The 25,210-nt window shown below is 45.5% G+C and overlaps 1 protein-coding gene across 3 annotated transcripts; it reads left to right on the forward strand.

Annotated features, from left to right (window-relative positions):
- Nucleotides 1-7: 7 nt before the first annotated feature.
- On the forward strand, nt 8-22,786 carry LOC142103024 (IgGFc-binding protein-like). Of its 3 annotated transcripts, none has more exons than XM_075187377.1 (5): nt 8-94; nt 12,421-12,523; nt 16,536-17,744; nt 21,231-21,404; nt 22,357-22,786. In XM_075187377.1, exons 2-5 carry the CDS (start codon nt 12,472-12,474, stop codon nt 22,713-22,715), a joined length of 1,794 nt encoding a protein of 597 aa, XP_075043478.1. In that variant the 5' UTR covers nt 8-94; nt 12,421-12,471; the 3' UTR covers nt 22,716-22,786. The 3 variants fall into 3 exon arrangements, with proteins under 3 accessions (XP_075043478.1, XP_075043480.1, XP_075043479.1); XM_075187378.1 differs by lacking the exon at nt 8-94 and adding an exon at nt 4,576-4,642; XM_075187379.1 differs by lacking the exon at nt 12,421-12,523 and having other exon boundaries at nt 27-94.
- Nucleotides 22,787-25,210: the final 2,424 nt, after the last annotated feature.

Genomic DNA, 25,210 nt, shown 5'->3' on the forward strand with positions numbered 1-25,210 from the left:
GTGTCAGTCTGGCTGCTGTGTCCTCATCTATGGGTGATAGTGATACAGGGTGACTCCCTAGTCCCTCATACATGTTACATGCATGTAGCTACAGGTACAGAGATGTCACAGGCTGCAGCCAGCCTATGTGTGTGTGCAGATCCCCTACCCCCTGGACCCTCTATATACATCACTGTCCCTCTATATACATCACTGCCCCCTCTATATACATCACTGTCCCTCTGTATACATTACTGTCTCCTCTATATACATCACTGTCCCCTCTATATACATCACTATCCCTCTATATAAATCACTGTCCCTCTATATACATCACTATCCCTCTATATACATCACTGTCCCCTCTATATACATCACTGTCCCCTCTATATACATCACTGCCCCCTCTATATACATCACTGTCCCCTCTGTATACATCACTGTCCCTCTGTATACATCACTGTCCCCTCTATATACATCACTGTCCCTCTGTATACATCACTGTCCCCTCTATATACATCACTGCCCCCTCTATATACATCACTATCCCTCTATATAAATCACTGTCCCTCTATATACATCACTATCCCTCTATATACATCACTATCCCTCTATATAAATCACTATCCCTCTATATACATCACTATCCCTCTATATAAATCACTGTCCCTCTATATACCTCACTATCCCTCTATATACCTCACTGTCCCCTCTATATACATCACTATCCCTCTATATACCTCACTGTCCCCTCTATATACATCACTGTCCCCTCTATATACATCACTGTCCCTCTATATACATCACTACCCCCTCTATATACATCACTGCCCCCCTCTATATACATCACTATCCCTCTATATACATCACTGCCCCCTCTATATACATCACTATCCCTCTATATACATCACTATCCCTCTATATACCTCACTGTCCCCTCTATATACATCACTGTCCCCTCTATATACCTCACTGTCCCCTCTATATACATCACTATCCCTCTATATACATCACTGCCCCCTCTATATACATCACTATCCCTCTATATACATCACTGCCTCCTCTATATACATCACTGTCCCCTCTATATACATCACTGCCGCCTCTATATACATCACTATCCCTATATATACATCACTATCCCCTCTGTATACATCACTGTCCCCCTCTATATACATCACTGTCCCTCTCTATATACACCACTGTCCTCCTCTATATACATCACTGTCCCCTCTATATACATCACTGTCCCTCTATATACATCACTGTCCCCTCTATATACATCACTGTCCACCTCTATATACCTCACTGTCCCCTCTATATACATCACTGTCCCTCTATATACATCACTGTCCCCTCTGTATACATCACTGTCCCCTCTATATACATCACTGTCCCTCTATATACATCACTGTCCCCTCTATATACATCACTGTCCCCCTCTATATACATCACTGTCCCCTTTATATACACCACTGTCCTCCTCTATATACATCACTGTCCCCCTCTATATACATCACTGTCCCTCTATATACATCACTGTCCTCCTCTATATACATCTCTGTCCCTCTATATACATCACTGTCCCTCTATATACATCACTGTCCCTCTATATACATCACTGTCCCTCTGTATACATTACTGTCCCTCTGTATACATTACTGTCCCTCTATATACATCACTATCCCTCTATATACACCACTGTCCCTCTATATACATCACTGTCCTCCTCAATATACATCTCTGTCCCTCTATATACATCACTGCCCCCTCTATATACATCACTGTCCCCTCTATATACATCACTGTCCCTCTATATACATCACTGTCCCTCTATATACACCACTGTCCCTCTATATACATCACTGTCCTCCTCTATATACATCTCTGTCCCTCTATATACATCACTGTCCCCTCTATATACATCACTGTCCTCCTCTATATACATCACTGTCCCTCTATATACATCACTGTCCCTCTATATACATCACTGTCCTCCTCTATATACATCACTGTCCCTCTATATACATCACTGTCCCTCTGTATACATTACTGTCCCTCTATATACATCACTGTCCCCTCTATATACATCACTGTCCCTCTATATACATCACTGTCCCTCTGTATACATTACTGTCCCTCTATATACATCACTGTCCTCCTCTATATACATCACTGTCCTCCTCTATATACATCACTGTCCCTCTATATACATCACTGTCCCTCTATATACTTCACTGTCCCCTCTATATACATCACTGTCCCTCTATATACATCACTGTCCCTCTATATACATCACTGTCCCTCTGTATACATCACTGTCCCTCTGTATACATCACTATCCCTATATATACATTACTGTCCACTCTGTATACATCACTGTCCCCTCTATATACATCACTGTCCCTCTATATACATCACTGTCCTCCTCTATATACATCACTGTCCCTCTATATACATCACTGTCCTCCTCTATATACATCACTGTCCCTCTGTATACACCACTGTCCCTCTATATACATCACTGTCCTCCTCTATATACATCTCTGTCCCTCTATATACATCACTGTCCCCTCTATATACATCACTGTCCTCCTCTATATACATCACTGTCCCTCTATATACATCACTGTCCCTCTGTATACATTACTGTCCCTCTATATACATCACTGTCCCTCTATATACATCACTGTCCCTCTATATACATCACTGTCCCCTCTATATACATCACTGTCCCCCTCTATATACATCACTGTCCCCTCTATATACACCACTGTCCCTCTATATACATCACTGCCCCCCTCTATATACATCACTGTCCCCTCTATATACATCACTGTCCCCTCTGTATACATCACTGTCCCTCTATATACATCACTGTCCCTCTATATACATCACTGTCCCCTCTATATACATCACTGTCCCCCTCTATATACATCACTGTCCCCTCTATATACACCACTGTCCCTCTATATACATCACTGCCCCCTCTATATACATCACTGTCCCTCTATATACATCACTATCCCTCTATATACATCACTGTCCCTCTATATACATCACTGTCCCTCTATATACATCACTGTCCCCTCTATATACATCACTGTCCCCCTCTATATACATCACTGTCCCCTCTATATACATCACTGTCCCTCTATATACATCACTGCCCCCTCTATATACATCACTGTCCCCTCTATATACATCACTGTCCCCTCTATATACATCACTGTCCTCCTCTATATACATCACTGTCCCTCTATATACATCACTGTCCCTCTGTATACATTACTGTCCCTCTATATACATCACTGTCCCTCTATATACATCACTGTCCCCTCTATATACATCACTGTCCCCCTCTATATACATCACTGTCCCCTCTATATACACCACTGTCCCTCTATATACATCACTGCCCCCCTCTATATACATCACTGTCCCCTCTATATACATCACTGTCCCCTCTGTATACATCACTGTCCCTCTATATACATCACTGTCCCCTCTATATACATCACTGTCCCCCTCTATATACATCACTGTCCCCTCTATATACACCACTGTCCCTCTATATACATCACTGCCCCCTCTATATACATCACTGTCCCTCTATATACATCACTATCCCTCTATATAAATCACTGTCCCTCTATATACATCACTGTCCCTCTATATACATCACTGTCCCCTCTATATACATCACTGTCCCCCTCTATATACATCACTGTCCCCTCTATATACATCACTGTCCCTCTATATACATCACTGTCCCTCTATATACATCACTGTCCCCTCTATATACATCACTATCCCTCTATATACATCACTGTCCCCTCTATATACATCACTATCCCTCTATATACATCACTGCCCCCCTCTATATACATCACTGTCCCCCTCTATATACATCACTGTCCCTCTATATACATCACTGCCCCCTCTATATACATCTCTGTCCCTCTATATACATCACTATCCCTCTATATACATCACTGTCCCCTCTATATACATCACTGTCCTCCTCTATATACATCACTGTCCCTCTATATACATCACTGTCCCTCTGTATACATTACTGTCCCTCTATATACATCACTGTCCCTCTATATACATCACTGTCCCTCTATATACATCACTGTCCCCTCTATATACATCACTGTCCCCTCTATATACATCACTGTCTCTCTATATACATCACTGCCCCCTCTATATACATCACTGTCCCCTCTATATACATCACTGTCCCTCTATATACACCACTATCCCTCTATATACATCACTGTCCCTCTATATACATCACTATCCCTCTATATACATCACTGTCCCCTCTATATACACCACTGTCCTCCTCTATATACATCACTGTCCCCTCTATATACATCACTGTCCCCTCTATATACATCACTGTCCCCTCTATATACATCACTGTCCTCCTCTATATACATCACTATCCCTCTATATACATCACTGTCCCCTCTATATACATCACTATATGCGCCATAACCTGCTTTTTTTACCTTAACTTGATTGTTTATTCAGATATGTCTGTGTCACTAACAGCCAGTCAATCATTTCATTTATTGTGTGGCCCACAGATACTAAAACACTGAGGTATTTACTTGGCTATGAAGGACAATAGTCGTTGTCCCTCCAAATTCAGGTATAGTCTCTATAAGGAAACATACAACAAAACAATAATCCATATTTGGGGAGTTCGCTATACATATTTGTAACCAGTGGAACCAGCCACATGAAATGTGTCATCAATAGATCCCAGCTCCATAAATTATAGATGTAATATATTTTCCCAAAGAATCCCTATAACATAAGCATGTTTCCTATACATATGTACAGAATATCATACCTGGTTTACTGGAATTATTATCACACATCTGCTATGTTTTAGAAGAGAGTTGTAATATTTTAGAACTCATAACTAGAAGTGCTTTTTAGCAAGCAGCAATAAAATAGTTGTGAAACAGATTAGCATACCAGCACACCTACTGTCATTATGTCACAGGGGGGCGGCTTGGGTATAAAAGGACCAAGTTTAAAAGTTGCTGACATTATTATAGAAATTACCTTCATGCCTTCTCCAAGCAAGAGATTATGCGAAAAGTAGAGGGGACCGTGATGTATATAGAGAGACAGTGTCAGCAGTCGCGACGGTGCCCGCGGCTGCCACGACTCTTCCTGCATTGCTTGTGACGTCCCGGTCGCAACCTGGGCGCACTAGTTCTCATTGGTCCTACTGCCATCATTACTTAGTCAGCTTCTGGGGCTACTATCTAGGCTTTGTTCTGATTGGCTGTTGGTATTATTTAAGGCAGTGAGGACTGAGCCTCACTGCCGGTTATAGTGTCCTGTTCTAGTTCTGCTGCCTGCTACTCTGTTCCTGTGATTGGTGTTTAACCTGTGATTGACTTCCCGTGTATGACCTTTGCTGTTTCTGGACCTTGAACCTCTGCTTCTGGCCCCGACCTATTGCTTGAAACCTGGACCTTGAATCTCTGCCTGTGACCCCGATCTTATGCCTGTCCTTGGACTCTGAACCTGTGCCTGTGACCCCTGACCTTGGTTTATTCCTGGGAAACGTTTGTCTGCTGCCGGCTCACCCTTGCCTGGACCCCACGTTGCTGTCTGCCATAGCACTCTCTTCCTGGGTTCTCCTTCACCGGTACACATCTCACGACCCTCTGTTGTCTGCAGCCAAGTCTGTCCCCACCACTAGGGGCAACAGTGAATACCAGACTTCAGAGCAAACTCCGGGTTTTGTTGTATAGGCTGGAGGGGTTCCTAACATTATAAACGGCCAAAACAGAAATTCCGGAAACAAAATTTAATGGAGGAAAGCAAAATCAAATCGTCTCCATTTCAAGTGCTGGCTGGCCATGTTGACACCGTGTATCAAATGATCCAGGGATTGGCCCAGCGTTTGTCAGCGCAAGAAGAGGCCTCCAGAGAACCGCAACCTCAGCAAGCCTCCTCTGGCGTATCTCCAGAGCCGAAGTTGAATTTGCCTGATCGATTCTCAGGAAGCAGGTCCGTTTTCCGCAACTTTAAGGAGAGTTGCAGGTTATACTTCCGCCTGAGACCACGCTCCTCTGGTTCCGAAAAAGCAACAAGTAGGAATTGTAATCTTGGTTTCCACCCGAAATCGAACTCTCTCTCTTCTGCCGTTACCATTGGAGGTTCTAAGACACCTTCTGCTGTATCTCGATTGAAGTACGTTTGGAAGAAAGTGCATTCCGCACTTCGTCAAGCCTCTCTCAGGTCTAAAGCCTCCGCTGATCGCCATCGTAGTCCTGAAGCGTCCCGGCTGCCTAGGCAACAACCGGGACGCTTCAGGCTCCCTGCCGCCGCGCCCGGCCAGCTGTCAAACAGCCGGGCGCGCGCGCAGGGCTATTCAGATACAGCCATCCTTGGCTGATTTTAATTAGGCTGCAGCCTTAGTTATTAGTGCAACCTGGGCGCACTAGTTCTCATTGGTCCTACTGCCATCATTACTTAGTCAGCTTCTGGGGCTACTATCTAGGCTTTGTTCTGATTGGCTGTTGGTATTATTTAAGGCAGTGAGGACTGAGCCTCACTGCCGGTTATAGCGTCCTGTTCTAGTTCTGCTGCATGCTACTCTGTTCCTGTGATTGGTGTTTAACCTGTGATTGACTTCCCGTGTATGACCTTTGCCTGTTTCTGGACCTTGAACCTCTGCTTCTGGCCCCGACCTATTTCTTGAAACCTGGACCTTGAATCTCTGCCTGTGACCCCGATCTTACGCCTGTCCTTGGACTCTGAACCTGTGCCTGTGACCCCTGACCTTGGTTTATTCCTGGGAAACGTTTGTCTCCTGCCGGCTGACCCTTGCCTGGACCCCACGTTGCTGTCTGCCATAGCACTCTCTTCCTGGGTTCTCCTTCACCGGTACACATCTCACGACCCTCTGTTGTCTGCAGCCAAGTCTGTCCCCACTACTAGGGGCAACAGTGAATACCAGACTTCAGAGCAGACTCCGGGTTTTGTTGTATAGGCTGGAGGGGTTCCTAACAGACAGTGATATATATAGAGGGGATAGCGGAGTTAACCAGAAGGACGTGGTTCTGGATGCTGCAAAGAAGTCCAGTGGGGGCAGCAACTTAAGTCTTTCCTACTGCGGTTAGAGGGCACTTTTGGGATAAAGAAAGGAGTTGGTGGCAAGGCAAGCCCAACCTGTCCCCAGCAACACAACAGACAGGGTGGCATAGGTGGTCCATCCTGTCACATGTACTGATACATAAATTTGCTCTTATAGAAGTCCCCCCGTTCGGGATACCGGGTCTCTGAGAGCTCTTTCACCTGTTCCAACCAGGGAACACCTCAGATAGAAAGAAAGACAACCCCAGCACCAAGTCCTCAGTAGCAGTTCTTGACTAGTCCAACGTGAGTCGTATGTCTGAACTGGCACTGTCCGAGGATCAGGAAAACTCTGTTTAATGCCCGATTGTGTTCCCACAGTGGCTTGGCCTGGGTACTAGTAAACAGTCATTGCCCACAGTGGGCTGGCTTCTGCTTGTGGTTGGCTGCAGCACAAAGGAGTACCACTAAACCATGCAAAGGTGGGTAAACATCCTGAAAGGGGTCACCATGGGCTGCAACTCATTATAACCCCTTCTAGTATTTTTAGGAAAATTCACGGTACAGAGCGACTGGTATTTCCAGTGAAGGTTAAAAGACTGCTACATCAGAAAGTGGCAAATTGTATTTTCTTCATATTAATTATAATTTCTTGTCGCAAGGTAAGGAAATGATTTAACATGCCTATTTATTAACATTGTATAGCCAGGTCAACGGCTTTGATAGGTGAATAGTCTGTAGTGATTCCTCCAGGTTCTGCCATAGGAAGGACGGGAGGAGCAGGAAGACCATCTCAATGTTAGTTGCGGCGGCCGCGGTCACCGCCGCGACTCTGTGAGTGCTCTTCCGGGCGTCCCGGCCGTCGCTATGACGACCAGGACGTCACTTCCTGTAGCTGGGGAGCTTCTGGCGCCGCGCCTGGTCAGCTGTCAAACAGCCGGGCGCGTGCGCACAGGGGATTACAGGGCCAGCCGTTTAAGGCTGGGTTCAGTCAGCCAATCAAGGCTGATTAGGGATCGTGGTTACTGCTGGCACTCTGCTATTCCCATTGGCTGTAGGCTCTGCATGTTCATCATTCTGCAGCTGAGGACACATTCTGGACTGTGTCCTGATTGGCCATCTGTACTATTTAAGGCAGTGAGGACTAGGCCTCACTGCCGGTTATACCGTCCTGTTTACAGTTCTGCTGCCTGCTACTTAATCTCTGTGCCTGGTGTCTAACCTAAGATAGATTTCCCGTGTATGACCCTTGCATGTTCCTGGACTTTGAACCTGTGCTTCTGACCCTGACCAATTGCCTGAACCCGGATTGTGCTTCTCTGCTAGTGCCCCTGATCTTTCGCCTGTCCCTGGATTCCGAACCTGTGCATGTGACCTCTGACCTTGGTTTGTCCTGTGGATACGCTGTCTGCTGCCGGCATCAACCCTGCCTGAACCCCACGCTGCTGTCCGCCATAACACTCCATCCCTGGGTTCTCCTTAGCCAGTACACAACTCTCGACCCTCTGTCAGCCTGCGGCCAAGTCTGTCCCCACCACTAGGGGCTCCAGTGAACACCTGGCTTTCGGAGTAGACTCCGGGTTTTGTAGTACCAGCTGGAGGAGTTCCTAACACTCATGTGCTCTCCGATAGGATGGATAACACCATCTTCAGATGGACTCGAGCTCTGAGTTTCTGAACTGACTCCAAGATGTCTGCTGAATACAACCTGAGGCAAAGAGGACATTCTCAGGTTAATTAAGGCCAAGACCAAGTGACACTCCCATTATTAACCCCTTACAAGCTTTTTCAGCCAGAACTAGCCACCACCTAATCAGGTCTAATCTAATTGCTGTAGAAAAGGAGGGGGAATGAATGCAGCCCCGTCCCCTTTATCCCAACTGATCCTTGCCCATAACCCACTTGGCTTAAATTGAAGAACAATGTATAACTCGAACAGGCCAAATGGGGTTATGTATGCCGACCGTTCTTGAGCCTCTGGGGTCAGTGGTATCCCTTGCTCAAGTCAGAGGTTGAGGTATACTTTGCTCCACCTAACTCGTCTAACAGAGCGTCAATGTGGGGCAGGGGATAGGCGTCAGCATTGTTTACCTCGTTGAACCGGCGGTAATCTACGCAAAACCGTGTTGTCTTCTCCTTCTTAGGAACCAATACAACAGATGATGCCCATGGACTATGCCATGGCTGGATCACCCCTAGCTCAAGCATCTCCTGTACCTCCTTGTATATACTCTCCTTGGTCTCTGGTGAGACCCTATACGCAGGTTGCCTAACTGGCCTATGCTCACCAGTGTCCACATGGTGCATCACCAAGGAAGTCCGTCCGGGTTTCCTACTGAACTAAGTCGCAAAGAACCACAGCACTGTTTCAAGCTGCTCCCACTTGTAGGCACTTAACTGCTCATCCCAGCCCACTTCCTCTACACCACCTTCCTCTCTGGCATCCGCGAGGAGGTCAGGTAGTGGATCACTTCCTGGTTCCTCAGTCGGTAAGCAACAAACCGCTGCTACCGACTCCACACGCTCGTGGTATGCCTTCAACATATTTACGTGGTAGGCCCGCTGCCGCCTACCATCGCTATCAAATGACACCACATAAGTGATGTCACTCAGGTGTTTTGAGACCGTGTACGGTCCAGCCCAGGCAGCCTATAACTTGTTCTAGTGCGTGGTCATCAGAACAAGGATCTTCTGCCCTACCTTAAACACTCTGGCACGTGCACCCTGGTCATACCAAGTCTTCTGTTTCGCCTGTGCTTTCGCTAGCTTAGCTTGCGCGAGCCCCATGACATTCTCTAACCGATCTCTGAGCTTTAACACATACTCCACCACAAAGACATCCTGGGTGGATAGTGTGACAGGATGGACTGCCTATGTCACCCTGACTGTTGTTGCTGAGAAACGGCTGGGCTTACTTTGCCACCGTCCCCTTTCGTTATTCCGAATACGTCCCTCCTGCCGCAGTAGGAGGAGCCTGCTGCCACCACTGGGCTCCATTATGGCGCCCAGAACCACGTTCCTTCTGGGTAACTGTCGCTGCTAGTGTACTCCCGTGCTGGTACACTTGGACCGGTACCCCTGACTGCTTACTATGGATCAGGTGCTGTGGATGGATCCCCCTGGCCTATCACAGTAGCCAGCTGCTGAGTAGCGGCAGAGTGGTGGTACTGGAAAGCTGGGTCCAACCTCAAAAACAGCCGGAGGACGGATTAGATTTAGGGTCTAATCTGTAGGTCACAGGATTACAGCAATATTGAAGAAGTTGTCAAGCAGGGTCTTGAAGCAGAGTGATGTTTTTTGCTCAAGTGTCCTGACAAGGACAGTTCCACTGAATAATGGTATCAGTGGTCAGGTCAGATGGAACATCAGAATTATACATTTCAGTTTACAAGGGCTTCCTTTTTATACTGTTTTCGACACAGCCTTACAGGCTATTTTTAGAATCAGAATGTAACCTGTTTACCAAAACATAGATTTACATGCATTGCAAAGCTAACAATATTTACGCTTATCTGTGATATCTTAAAACCTTGCTGTGATATCCTGCATCTTAATTTGGACACAGTGGACATATGACAGTCTAATTGCATCTTATTGTATCAGATATATACATCAGAAATAAGGCATTTCCTCTAGAAAGGTTAAAACAGAAAAAAAATGAATTTTATCCCCCTGGTCTCAGAAATTAAATATTTCCCTTACCAAAATATACACAATATCAAAAATAAGTGCATGTGCAATTATATAAATAAGTGCCCTGCGCTATTTCCTTTAAATAAATTTATACCAGAAGTTATTTATAAGTGATCCAGTCACACTCCTCCCCCCCTTGTCCATGCGACAACCAGGGTGCCATGTCCCAACGATTTGGCTCCTTGTCCGCAGTCTCCTAGGGTTACCGGAGGTGACCTGGAGGATCCGGCTCTTCCTGCCGAGACAGTCCATCCGCATTGCTGTGACCTTTCCTTGCTTGTGAATTATGTCAAAGTCATAAATTTGAAGTGCAAGGCTCCAGCGCAACAAACGGTCATTTTCCCCTGAGGTGTGTTGCAGCCACTTTAAAGGATTATGATCAGTCACCACAGTAAAATGTCGTCCATAGAAATAAGGTTGTAGTTTTTTCACTGCCCACACAACCTGTGATAGGATGGACCGCCTATGTCACCCTGTATGTTGTTACTGGGAACCGGCTGGGCTTACTTTGTCACCATTCCCTTTCGTTATCCCAAATGCGCCCTCTTGCCGCAATAGGAGGGGCTAACAAATGCTGCCACCACTGGACTCCTTAACGGCATCCAGTACCGGGTTTCTTCTGGATAACTGACACTGCTAGTGTACCCCGTTACTGGGCATCTGGGCTGGTATTCCTGACCTCTTACTATGGATCAGGGTGCTGTGGATGGTTCCCCTCTGCCCTATCACACTGACCAGAGATGCTGGGTAGCAGGCAGAGCGGTGGTGCTGGATGCTGGGTCCTAACCTCAGATTAGCCGGGAACAGATTATATTGGTCTAATTTGTGTTCACAGGAATCACAGCAGGTAAGTAAGCAGATTCCTTAAGAAGTTGATGTTTATTAGCTCAGGAAGTCCAGTTACTTCCACTAGTTTGAGGTACTAGTGGCATCCAAAAAGGTACAGATAGTATAATACTGATACATGGTCAAACAGTCCTCCTTTTATACAGATTTACACAGATACCCTGGCAGGAGGTAATCCAACCTCCTGCCCCTCTAACCAATCCAAGTGCTTCATGCAGCCTGCACATAAATTAGCCTAGAGGGATTTAATGCCATTTTACATAGCTGCTAGCGGTACCACAACGTCTGAGATTTTATATTGAATGTTTATCATCAGGCTATAACATTAATCTTGCTTTAAACACAATTTAACTTGCAAAATTCACATTACTCTGTGATCACTTGCATCCTGAGTCTTACAAACCTAGGGAGTCTACCAGCAAGTCTAATGGCGCCCTCCTGTTCTTTCAGGCTAGACAGACGTGTTGGTCACTTCACATGAGATTACCTGTTTCCAGACAGTTGAAAGACCCAAACATGACATACTGTCTCCTAAGCCAATACATTTCCATACCAAACACATACCAGTATAGAAAGATAAGTACATTTGCAGTGATATACTTTGGCGCACCGCGCTAATAATTTAAATATATTTATAGAATATGTTATTTATAAGTATCCAGCCACAGTACATATGTCTCATGTGTACATGTCATGTACTGATACATGTAATCCTGTGTGATGCGTGTTATTGTGTGTACAGTGTTGTGTAAACTCTGCCTTCCTGCTTTCCATGAATAAACACCATAGAGGGGGAATCAGCTCTTAGTACTAGTGACATTCAGACCAAGAGAGGACATCATGCTGATCCAGCTCCTCATCACCCTGCTGTGCCTCCGACCCACCTGCCAAGGTAACCCCAACCTGTGCCGACATACTGCAGAGCATCGCTCTGCTCCTCACTGTTATATATGTATCTGCAGAGCATCTCTCTCTGCTCCTCACTGTTATATATGTATCTGCAGAGCATCTCTCTGCCCCTCACTGTTATATATGTACCTGCAGAGCATCGCTCTGCTCCTCACTGTTATATATGTACCTGCAGAGCATCGCTCTGCTCCTCACTGTTATATATGTACCTGCAGAACATCGCTCTCTGCTCCTCACTGTTATATATGTACCTGCAGAGCATTGCTCTCTGCTCCTCACTGTTATATATGTACCTGCAGAGCATCGCTCTCTGCTTCTTACTGTTATATATGTATCTGCAGAGCATCGCTCTCTGCTCCTCACTGTTATATATGTACCTGCAGAGCATCGCTCTCTGCTTCTTACTGTTATATATGTATCTGCAGAGCATCGCTCTCTGCTCCTCACTGTTATATATGTACCCGCAGAACATCGCTCTCTGCTCCTCACTGTTATATATGTACCTGCAGAACATCGCTCTCTGCTCCTCACTGTTATATATGTACCTGCAGAACATCGCTCTCTGCTCCTCACTGTTATATATGTACCTGCAGAGCATCGCTCTCTGGTCCTCACTGTTATATATGTACCTGCAGAGCATCTCTCTGGTCCTCACTGTTATATATGTACCTGCAGAGCATCGCTCTCTGCTCCTCACTGTTATATATGTACCTGCAGAGCATCGCTCTCTGCTTCTTACTGTTATATATGTATCTGCAGAGCATCGCTCTCTGCTCCTCACTGTTATATATGTACCTGCAGAGCATCGCTCTCTGCTTCTTACTGTTATATATGTATCTGCAGAGCATCGCTCTCTGCTCCTCACTGTTATATATGTACCTGCAGATCATCGCCCTCTGCTTCTTACTGTTATATATGTATCTGCAGAGCATCGCTCTCTGCTCCTCACTGTTATATATGTACCTGCAGAGCATCGCTCTCTGCTCCTCACTGTTATATATGTATCTGCAGAGCATCGCTCTCTGCTCCTCACTGTTATATATGTACCTGCAGATCATCGCCCTCTGCTTCTTACTGTTATATATGTACCTGCAGAGCATCGCTCTCTGCTCCTTACTGTTTTATATGTAGCTGCAGAGCATCGCTCTCTCCCACTCACTGTTTTATATATATATATATATATATAAATATATACCTGCAGCATATCGCTCTTTCTCCTCACTATATAGGATAATAGCCGATGATATTCAACTTTACATCTCCTCTCCCGATCTCTCCCCCCCCTCCTCTCTCGTGTATCTGACTGCCTCTCTGCCATCTCCTCTTGGATGTCCTCACGCTTTCTCAAAATTAACATTGCTAAAACCAAACTCATTGTTTTCCCTCCGTCTCAGTCCCCATCCCATCTGGATCTCTCCATCACTGTCAACAACTCCACTATCTCTTCTGTCCCCCAACTCCGCTGCCTGGGCGTCACCCTCGACTCCTCGCTCTCTTTTGCCCCCCACATTCAATCCCTCGCCCAATCCTGTCATTTCCAACTTCGCAACATCGCCCGCATCCGGCCCTTCCTTTCTCATGAAGCAATCAAAACTATTATCCACGCGCTATCATTTCCCGGCTGGACTACTGTAACCTTCTCCTCACCGGCCTCCCCCGCTCTCGCCTTGCCCCCCTTCGTTCTATACTTAATGCGGCTGCGAGGCTTATCTTCCTTTCTCGCCGCTCCTCTTCTGCCTCCCCTCTCTGCCTTGCCCTACACTGGCTCCCCTTCCCCTACAGAATCCTCTTCAAACTTCTTACCCTCACATACAAGGCTCTCTCCCACTCCACTGCCCCTTACATCTTCAATCTCCTCTCCATCCACACTCCCGCCCGGTCCCTGCGTTCAGCCAATGACCGTCGCTTCTCCTCCTCTCTGATCACCTCATCCCATTCCAGAATTCAAGACTTCTCCCGAGCTGCCCCCCTGCACTGGAATGACCTCCCTCGCTCCATCCGTTTGTCCCCTAACCTGTGCTCTTTCAAACGGGCACTCAAAACTCATCTCTTCCTCAAAGCTTACCAGCCTTCCACCTAACCCTCTCTCCACCCTTACTCTCTTCACTTCGCTCCTCCTCAGTAGTGGGGAGCACTTGCTCCCCTCCTCCGACTCCCTTTGTGCTTGCCGTCTGTCTACCCTCCCTATAGGATGTGAGCTCGTATGAGCAGGGCCCTCCTCCCTCCTGTCTCGCTACCTTATCTTCTGCTCCACTTCAATATATTTGCCTTGCCTGGAGCCTCTGAAGTCTTGGTACTACTCGTTTATTGTTTTGTACTGTTATTCCCTGTACGGTCCATTGTTTGTACTGTGTACGGCGCTGCGGAAACCTTGTGGCGCCTTATAAATAAACGATAATAATAATAATAATAATAATGATCTCATTACAGGCAGACATAGGGACATTCAGGAAGCTATACATTATATATAGTATATAGATAGGTGTATGACATGCTGTTTATATAGGATAATGATCTCATTACCGGCTGGAGATGACCGTGTGTCTTGTGTCATCCTCATTTTACATAATGGTGTTTTCCTTGCAGTAATTGTCAGTGGAGGTTTGCATAGAAAGCTACAGAAGGTAATGATATAATTATTATGACACAAAGTAAGAACATCCAGGAAACACAGTAATTCTGTACGGACACAACTGATGTAATGAAGGAGATATAGATCTTACTTTACGTGGCTGAGAATATGCGATAATAATTCTTGTAGTGAGTCAGTGGCTGACGGGTCTGCAACTGGAAATGTCTTCTCTCTTCCATACAAAAAACATTTTGCCTGGTTAAAAAGATATAATGAGATCTACAACTTACTGGAATAACTTCAGATACAAGAAATTGGACTTCTGCCTGAAATTGCTCGTTGAAAGCTCAAAATTACTGACTTTGACAGATATGTTGATAATAACTGTTCCTTACCAACATCTGTAGCCATAGAATTTAATTGGGGACTATATTTTTTTTTCTGACTTAATTGTAAAATTGCAGCAGTGAGTTTGAGAACATCTAACAGACAGTTTCAGGCAAAAGTCCTATTTCAAGTATGAGGAGTGATTCCAGTTCTAGTAACCAAAATAATTGTATTTCATTTACATTAGGCAAAATGGAGTTGTGTGGAATTACCATTAGTATGTGGTGATTCAATATTTTCTGGAAAGCACTGAGTAATATGGTGGTCCTGTATAAATAAATAACAATAATAATAATAATAATACTATACAAATAGGAAAAATATATTAACCCCTTAATGGTCAAATGTAATTTAAATCTAAATGACCAAAACCAATTGTCACGTAGATCTGATGTATCTGGCTCACTAGAAATTACATTTTTAATTGTTTACTGTATCCAAGCGAATTTCATTAAATAAAACATTTGGGACAAATGCAACTTCTTCTCATAACATTTATATATAAGATTATAATACACAGTGACATATGGGCACAGATACGGAAAGGACACTGCTTTCAAGGGTCTGACAAAAGGATGTGAGTAGAGGGCGAAAAATATGTGTAATTGTATCAAATATTTAGTGACCTGGGGAAGAAACAGTAGATGAAGTTCTGTGTTTGACGTGTGTGGTCTCCTCCCCCCTATAAACTGGACCTAATATTACCATCGGTTCTGGACCTGACCCCAGCGCTCTTCTGCCGTCACTGAGGGAATTTCCCTTTATATAATACAGTTCTGAGAGCTGTATCCAAACTAACCATCTCTTGGACCCCAATCTGTCACTGACAATGGAGGCATGCTCAGTAAACGGGAAGCCTCCATCCTTGACCATTTATAAACATTTTTTCTGATACAACAGATCTTCAGAATGGCTGGTAAGAAATGAGCTGATGGTAAGAAGGAATTATTAATTAATTAATATAAGATCTTCTAAAAACACTTATAATATGGATGATAGACCCCCACTCACTTCTGTCTCCGTTCTCACCCTCTAGACTCCTCTACGTTCCTTTCCGGGAAGCAGTTTGTCACAAGTTTCTTGGAACTGTATCCATGGGGAATGAACAACGTCCGGTTCCAGCTTGTTCTGCATGGTATTGGTTGCTGTAGCCTGGTCAGTGTGACTCTGCCTGGCACTAACTTCTTCCAGAACTACACTCTCCAGCAGGGGCAGTCGGTGAACCTCACTCTCCCCAGTAGTGCCATGTTATCCGGCAGTTCTGTATTCAATGCTGGAGTTGTTCTGATCAACGCCAATAACAGTATTTGTGTTATCTCGCAGGTCTGGACCACTAATGGCTATGAGTCTTCATATGTGTACCCTGTTGACCTTCTAGACAAGCAATACTACATTATCACTCCCACCTCTGCCTTGCCCGGCAATGCACAATTTGCCGTATTGAGCCTGGATACAGCAACCTCTGTCACAGTCACTTTGAAAGGTGGCACTGTCATGTTCCAAGGAACGTCTTTGACATCTGGAAGCACAGTTACCTTCAAACTCTCACCATACCAAGGTGCCCAGTTTCAGTTGCTTGGCAGCGACCTCTCCGGATCCTTTGTACAGGCTGACAAACCTGTTGCAGTTCTAAGTGGACATCAAAACTTTCAATGTTATTTCCGGTATTACTATGCCTATGTGTTTGAGCAGCTTCTACCCATATCCAGTTGGGGGAGATCCTTTCTCGTGCCCCAACCTTCTGTCCCATTACGAAAAGATGATAACATTTATGTGGTGGCTTCTGGTAACACTAATGTGAAGGTTTATAACATGTCAGTCGTGGTGGCCACGAAGAGTCTTTCTCAAGGAGAAGTTTTTCTACAATCGATTGGTACATCTGCTCTCCGGATAGACTGTGACCATGATGTAATGGTCATGTTTATCTGTTCAGGAAGTGCTAGTTACTCAAACACATCACTCAAACCCTTCATGTCCATCGTGATACCCATCACTATATTTGAGACATCCCAGGTGGTACATGCCCCCTCTGGCTTCATCACCACGCTGCTGGTGGCAACTAATTCCGGTGAGATGTCAGGTCTGGAAGTGGATGGAATTTCCTTCCCATCAAATGCTACCTGGGATGACAATGCTTTCAAAGCATGGAAATATTCCTGGGTGGAGGTCACCGTCTACACGGGGTCTCACTACATCCAGCAGCTGTTGAAACAAGAGGTGTGGGCAATGTCCTACAGCTTTAGTGGTGAGTCTTTCATTTAGAGCTACTGTATAGTCCTCCAGGTAGAAACATAGAATGCTGTAGACCAGCAGATAAGACCAACAGGTCCATTGTAGCGGACAGATTATTCACATTGCAGTTGTATGCTCTTCTTATGCAATATTTTGTATGGTTTTAGACCTTACTACATTTATTTCATGTATCCAGTCCTCCTTCGGTAATGTAATACCTCCTAACATTTCTCTGTCATGCTGCAGAAGATGGCCTGTGGAGATGCAGCTTTATTAGACTTTACTGCTTCTTCGGATAAGCCCGATGATAATGGTGGTTGTGGTGATGGTGAAGACGGTGATGATGCTGGTGGTGATGATAATGATGGTGGTGGTGGTGGTGATGGTGGTGGTGACTATGATAATGTTGGTGGTGACGATGATAATGGTGGTGGTAAAGTTGATGGTGGTGGTGACTTTGATAATGGTGGTGATGAAGATAATAGGGGTGGTGATGGTGGTGGTTATGGTGGTGACTATGATAATGGTGGTGGTGATGATGATGGTGACCATGATAATGGTGGTTATGACGATGATAATGGTGATTGTGATGGTGGTGGTGACGATGATAAAGGTGGTGGTGATGATGATGGTGGTGGTGACGATGATAATGGTGATGGTGGTGGTGACGATGATAATGGTGATGGTGACGATGATAAAGGTGGTGATGATGGTGATGATGATGGTGGTGGTGACGATGATAAAGGTGGTGGTGATGATGATGGTGGTGGTGACGATGATAAAGGTGGTGATGATGGTGATGGTGGTGGTGACGATGATAAAGGTGGTGGTGACGATGATAAAGGTGGTGGTGATGATGATGGTGGTGGTGAGGATGATAATGGTGATGGTGGTAATGATGATAATAGGGGTGGTGATGGTGGTGGTTATGGTGGTGACTATGATAATGGTGGTGGTGATGATGATGGTGATGGTGGTGGTGACGATGATAAAGGTGGTGATGATGATAAAGGTGGTGGTGATGATGATAAAGGTGGTGATGATGGTGGTGGTGACGATGATAATGGTGATGGTGGTGGTGATGATGATAAAGGTGGTGGTGACTATGATAATGGTGATGATGATGGTGGTGGTGACGATAATAATGGTGGTGATGATGGTGTTAGTGACTATGATAATGGTGGTGATGATGGTGGTGGTGACGATGATAATGGTGATGGTGGTGGTGACTATGATAATGGTGATGATGGTGGTGGTGACTATGATAATGGTGGTGATGATGGTGGTGGTGACGATGATAAAGGTGGTGATGATGATGATGGTGGTGGTGACTATGATAATGGTGGTGATGGTAGTGATGATGATGGTGGTGGTGACGATGATAATGGTGATGGTGGTGGTGACGATGATAAAGGTGGTGATGATGGTGATGGTGGTGGTATTGATGATAAAGGTGGTGATGATGGTGATGGTGGTGGTGATGATGTTAAAGGCGGTGGTGACTATGATAATGGTGATGATGGTGGTGGTGACGATGATAATGGTGATGGTGGTGGTGACTATGATAATGGTGGTGATGATGGTGGTGGTGACTATGATAATGGTGGTGATGATGGTGGTGGTGACTATGATAATGGTGATGATGGTGGTGGTGACGATGATAATGGTGATGGTGGTGGTGACTATGATAATGGTGATGGTGGTGATGATGATAAAGGTGGTGGTGACTATGATAATGGTGATGATGATGGTGGTGGTGACTATGATAATGGTGGTGATGATGGTGGTGGTGACTATGATAATGGTGGTGATGATGGTGGTGGTGATGATGATAAAGGTGGTGGTGACTATGATAATGGTGGTGATGGTAGTGATGGTTATGATGATGATGATCATCATGTATTACCTCATCTATTTGTTACCTTGTTCTGTATGGAAGCTGGTAACAAATAGATGGAATCTGTGGACCTTATAAATAAATAATAATAATGACGATGGCACCGGCAGCTCTCTCTAGCTACTTCTAATTAGCATATTGATCCCCGCACCTGCAGTAACAATTTTACATGTTCGGGATACAAAATACATTAAACCCTAAGTCAGGCCCATAATGTCCCTTTAGATACACCCCACTATCCCTCACATTGTACTCATAATACCTCTTCTTACACATCCCAATACCCTCTTACTGCCTAATCTTACTGCCTAATCTTACTGCCTTTTTGGAAGGGATCTCTGTGCAATTATAAGGCTGTGATTGAGGGGTAACATTGTCCTCAATTTTACTCGTGTTTACCCTCCAATACACCCAATACTCTCTCATTTCACACCCATTATGCCCCTTCCTACCTACCCCAAGTCCAGTTCCCAGAGTTGTACAATAACTGAGAATGGTCTCCTGGGGGTAAATGTATCAAACTGCGGGTTTGAAGAAGTGGAGATGTTGCCTATAGCAACCAATCAGATTTTAGTTATCATTTATTTTGTACATTCTACAAAATGACAGCTAGAATCTGATTGGTTGCTATAGGCAACATATCCACTTTTTCAAACCCGCAGTTTGATACATTTACCCCCCCCAGAGTTGATCTAATGTCAATGCTGAAACTGGATATTGTGCAGAGAAGGGTTAACTGCTTTTTTCTAGGAATATGGTTCTGTTGGCCAACAGAAAAGGCGGTGAAACTTACCACCCCTTTGATGTACAAAGCCTTGGGGGTTTGTAGAGAAAAAATCTAGGATTTGGGTTACAATGCGCGAGTCGCGAAAGCGGCTGATGCATGCGCAGAATGCCGGTAACTGATCCGGAGAAGCCAGAAATGAGCTAATAGCACTTCGTCAGCCACCTCAGTGACATTGTTTTGATGAATGCAGACGATAAGTAATTTTCTTAATGTCGCGGTGGGGGAATTAATAATAAACAGACCACTTAGATGCATATTGTTGAGCATAACCAAAGACAGATTTCATCAATAACATCTGCTTAAACAGGAAAAACCAGAACACCTGTCATTTGTCAGCATTAGGGATGTGTGGATCTCACCATGTTTGCTGTCTTTATGTAGGTGTGACTTAGACTGTTTCTGGTATAGAGACACATAACACGGTGTTACCAGACCATTGCCTTATTGTCCTAGCAGCTGTCTGTCAGGCCTATTTAAGGCATATTTAGGTGTGGCTCACAAGCCAGCCCTTGCTAGATGTAAGCCCCTATGCCTGGGAGGTGAGTGCATCTGATTTTAACGGCATTTTAATGGTGTTTAAAGCATATAGGTCAGTGTAGGACCTGCATATAATGAGGTGCCCTTGACGATGGGATGCAGGTGTAAATGTTTTGATCAAAATATGAACTAATACCACGTGTTCATAGTGTTAGATACACACAGATAGGCAGTGTGAAGGATAAGTGCTGACAACTGTCTTTCATTGCTGGGTTAGCTGCACGTCAGGGATCACAGCTAATAATAATACATTTATATCTGTGATTTCTCCTCCACAGGTAACTGGACACAGACTTCAGCCATAGCTGGGAACAGCTCCTTCTCCTTCAATTTCTATGGGACTGGTACAGATTGTTCCTGTCAGACCCCCACACAAGCACCCGGCAGTGTAATGTTGGTCACCAGCGCCATAAGCACCCCGTTCTCCGGCCTGACCCCCGGGAGCTGCAGAGGTATTATATTCAGTCTCTACATTATGAAAGTGGAGTCTTGCTGTTACCGTTAATTTAAAGATGCAAAACATGAAATTTGCATATGTGAAACAGCCGGGTAAATGTTCAGTCATACCTGCCTGAAGAAGTGGGAGTGGCCTTATCACGCCATTTGCATCAAGTGGGCGGGGCAAGGCAAATAAAGACCAGGGGTGAATCTGCTTTTTTCTTTCAGGGGGTTAGAAGAGTCTCCTCCCCTCCCTAATCTTTTTGGGTGTAAAAATCAGACATCTAATTTGTGGGGGCGAACCCCGCGTTCCCTGGCTGTCTCTTTGCGCACTGTACAGGCCATGTGATAGAATCCTGCCCTCTGATTGGTGAATGGCTGGCAACATGTAATCCAGAAAATACAATTTACAATTAATGTTCTAGTAAAATCTTATCCTTTACGTGATCTTGTTTAATGACAGAACTACATCCCGTAGTCAGTGTCTAGACACTGCTCAGATGGGTCAAAAACCTCAGGTAAAGTTTGTCCAAACCTGCAGTGACATCACAGGACATCCCACCTGTGATGTCACTCCTTACATCATCACTTCCTGTGATGTCACATAGCACTGGACTGTATCTATACCTGTAACTGCTCCTTATATTATCACTTCCTGTGACGTCACACAGCACTGGACTGTATCTGTTACTGACACAGCTCCTTATATCATCACTTCCAGTGATTTCATTAAAGTACACGTACATGTGTACATACACATACACACACGTACACACACACACACATACACACACGCATACATACACATACACAAACGTACACACACACAGTGCTCAGTGAATGGACATAGGTAAGGGATTAGGACATCTGAATGACAAGTAGTATTGTCCTTTCCATCCTACTCAATGTCTCTTCTGGACCCATTCCTCATATTCCCTGTAATGTATATCTTCACTTACACTACAGATAACATATCTGATATCTATGTGATGATGACGCCGCTCAGCTGGTGGGACGCCCTACGCTATTGCCGCCGTTACTACACAGATTTATTCAGTATCCCGGACAGAAGCACGCAGGAACTGGTGGCCTCCTCTGTCAGCAGCACCGGTGAACAGGGAACAGGACTGTGGCTTGGTCTCCGCCGGCACAAGGTGTGGGGATACCTGTACTGGACAGATGGAGTATCTACAGACTACATGAACTGGGGAGAGGGTGAGCCCAGTCATCCAATGACCAATATGTGCGCCTACATGTCACCAGGCAGGAACTTCACCTGGAATGACCAGTGCTGTGGCACAAAACTAAACTTTATCTGTTACTGACACTGCTCCTTACATCATCACTTCCTGTGAGGTCACCTGACACTGCTCCTTACATCATCACTTCCTGTGAGGTAACCCGACACTGCTCCTTACATCATCACTTCCTGTGAGGTCACCCGACACTGCTCCTTACATCATCACTTCCTGTGAGGTCACCGGACACTGCTCCTTACATCATCACTTCCTGTGAGGTCACCTGACACTGCTCCTTACATCATCACTTCCTGTGAGGTCACCCGACACTGCTCCTTACATCATCACTTCCTGTGAGGTCACTGGACACTGCTCCTTACATCATCACTTCCTGTGAGGTCACCTGACACTGCTCCTTACATCATCACTTCCTGTGAGGTAACCCGACACTGCTCCTTACATCATCACTTCCTGTGAGGTCACCGGACACTGCTCCTTACATCATCACTTCCTGTGAGGTCACCCGACACTGCTCCTTACATCATCACTTCCTGTGAGGTCACCTGACACTGCTCCTTACATCATCACTTCCTGTGAGGTCACCTGACACTGCTCCTTACATCATCACTTCCTGTGAGGTCACCTGACACTGCTCCTTACATCATCACTTCCTGTGAGGTCACCTGACACTGCTCCTTACATCATCACTTCCTGTGAGGTAACCCGACACTGCTCCTTACATCATCACTTCCTGTGAGGTCACCTGACACTGCTCCTTACATCATCACTTCCTGTGAGGTCACCTGACACTGCTCCTTACATCATCACTTCCTGTGAGGTCACCTGACACTGCTCCTTACATCATCACTTCCTGTGAGGTCACCTGACACTGCTCCTTACATCATCACTTCCTGTGAGGTCACCTGACACTGCTCCTTACATCATCACTTCCTGTGAGGTCACCTGACACTGCTCCTTACATCACTTCCTGTGCTGGCCTTTATCTGTTACTGACACTGCTCCTTACATCATCACTTCCTGTGCTGGCCTTTATCTGTTACTGACACTGCTCCTTACATCATCACTTCCTGTTAGGTCACCTGACACTGCTCCTTACATCATCACTTCCTGTGAGGTCACCTGACACTGCTCCTTACATTATCACTTCCTGTGAGGTCACCTGACACTGCTCCTTACATCATCACTTCCTGTGAGGTCACCTGACACTGCTCCTTACATCATCACTTCCTGTGAGGTCACCCGACACTGCTCCTTACATCATCACTTCCTGTGAGGTCACCCGACACTGCTCCTTACATCACTTCCTGTGATGTCACCTGACACTGCTCCTTACATCATCACTTCCTGTGAGGTCACCTGACACTGCTCCTTACATCATCACTTCCTGTGAGGTCACCTGACACTGCTCCTTACATCATCACTTCCTGTGAGGTCACCCGACACTGCTCCTTACATCATCACTTCCTGTGAGGTCACCCGACACTGCTCCTTACATCATCACTTCCTGTGAGGTCACCCGACACTGCTCCTTACATCATCACTTCCTGTGAGGTCATCTGACACTGCTCCTTACATCATCACTTCCTGTGAGGTCACCCGACACTGCTCCTTACATCATCACTTCCTGTGAGGTCACCTGACACTGCTCCTTACATCATCACTTCCTGTGAGGTCACCTGACACTGCTCCTTACATCTTCACTTCCTGTGAGGTCACCTGACACTGCTCCTTACATCATCACTTCCTGTGAGGTCACCCGACACTGCTCCTTACATCATCACTTCCTGTGAGGTCACCTGACACTGCTCCTTACATCATCACTTCCTGTGAGGTCACCTGACACTGCTCCTTACATCATCACTTCCTGTGAGGTCACCAGACACTGCTCCTTACATCATCACTTCCTGTGAGGTCACCAGACACTGCTCCTTACATCATCACTTCCTGTGAGGTCACCTGACACTGCTCCTTACATCATTACTTCCTGTGAGGTCACCTGACACTGCTCCTTACATCATCACTTCCTGTGAGGTCACCTGACACTGCTCCTTACATCTTCACTTCCTGTGAGGTCACCTGACACTGCTCCTTACATCATCACTTCCTGTGAGGTCACCAGACACTGCTCCTTACATCATCACTTCCTGTGAGGTCACCTGACACTGCTCCTTACATCATCACTTCCTGTGAGGTCACCAGACACTGCTCCTTACATCATCACTTCCTGTGAGGTCACCTGACACTGCTCCTTACATCATCACTTCCTGTGAGGTCACCTGACACTGCTCCTTACATCATCACTTCCTGTGAGGTCACCAGACACTGCTCCTTACATCATCACTTCCTGTGAGGTCACCTGACACTGCTCCTTACATCATCACTTCCTGTGAGGTCACCTGACACTGCTCCTTACATCACTTCCTGTGCTGGCCTTTATCTGTTACTGACACTGCTCCTTACATCATCACTTCCTGTGAGGTCACCTGACACTGCTCCTTACATCATCACTTCCTGGGAGGTCACCTGACACTGCTCCTTACATCATCACTTCCTGTGAGGTC

This window comes from Mixophyes fleayi, chromosome 1, assembly GCF_038048845.1.
Source record: "Mixophyes fleayi isolate aMixFle1 chromosome 1, aMixFle1.hap1, whole genome shotgun sequence".
NCBI classification, from domain to species: domain Eukaryota; kingdom Metazoa; phylum Chordata; class Amphibia; order Anura; family Limnodynastidae; genus Mixophyes; species Mixophyes fleayi.

Bases quoted from the DNA above. Each gene is read 5' to 3' on its own strand.
- LOC142103024 (XM_075187377.1), top strand. From the start codon at position 12,472: ATGCTGATCCAGCTCCTCATCACCCTGCTGTGCCTCCGACCCACCTGC. The intron at 12,524-16,535 runs GTAACCCCAACC...CTCACCCTCTAG, and splicing joins CCTCCGACCCACCTGCCAAG to ACTCCTCTACGTTCCTTTCC. The intron at 17,745-21,230 runs GTGAGTCTTTCA...TCTCCTCCACAG, and splicing joins AATGTCCTACAGCTTTAGTG to GTAACTGGACACAGACTTCA.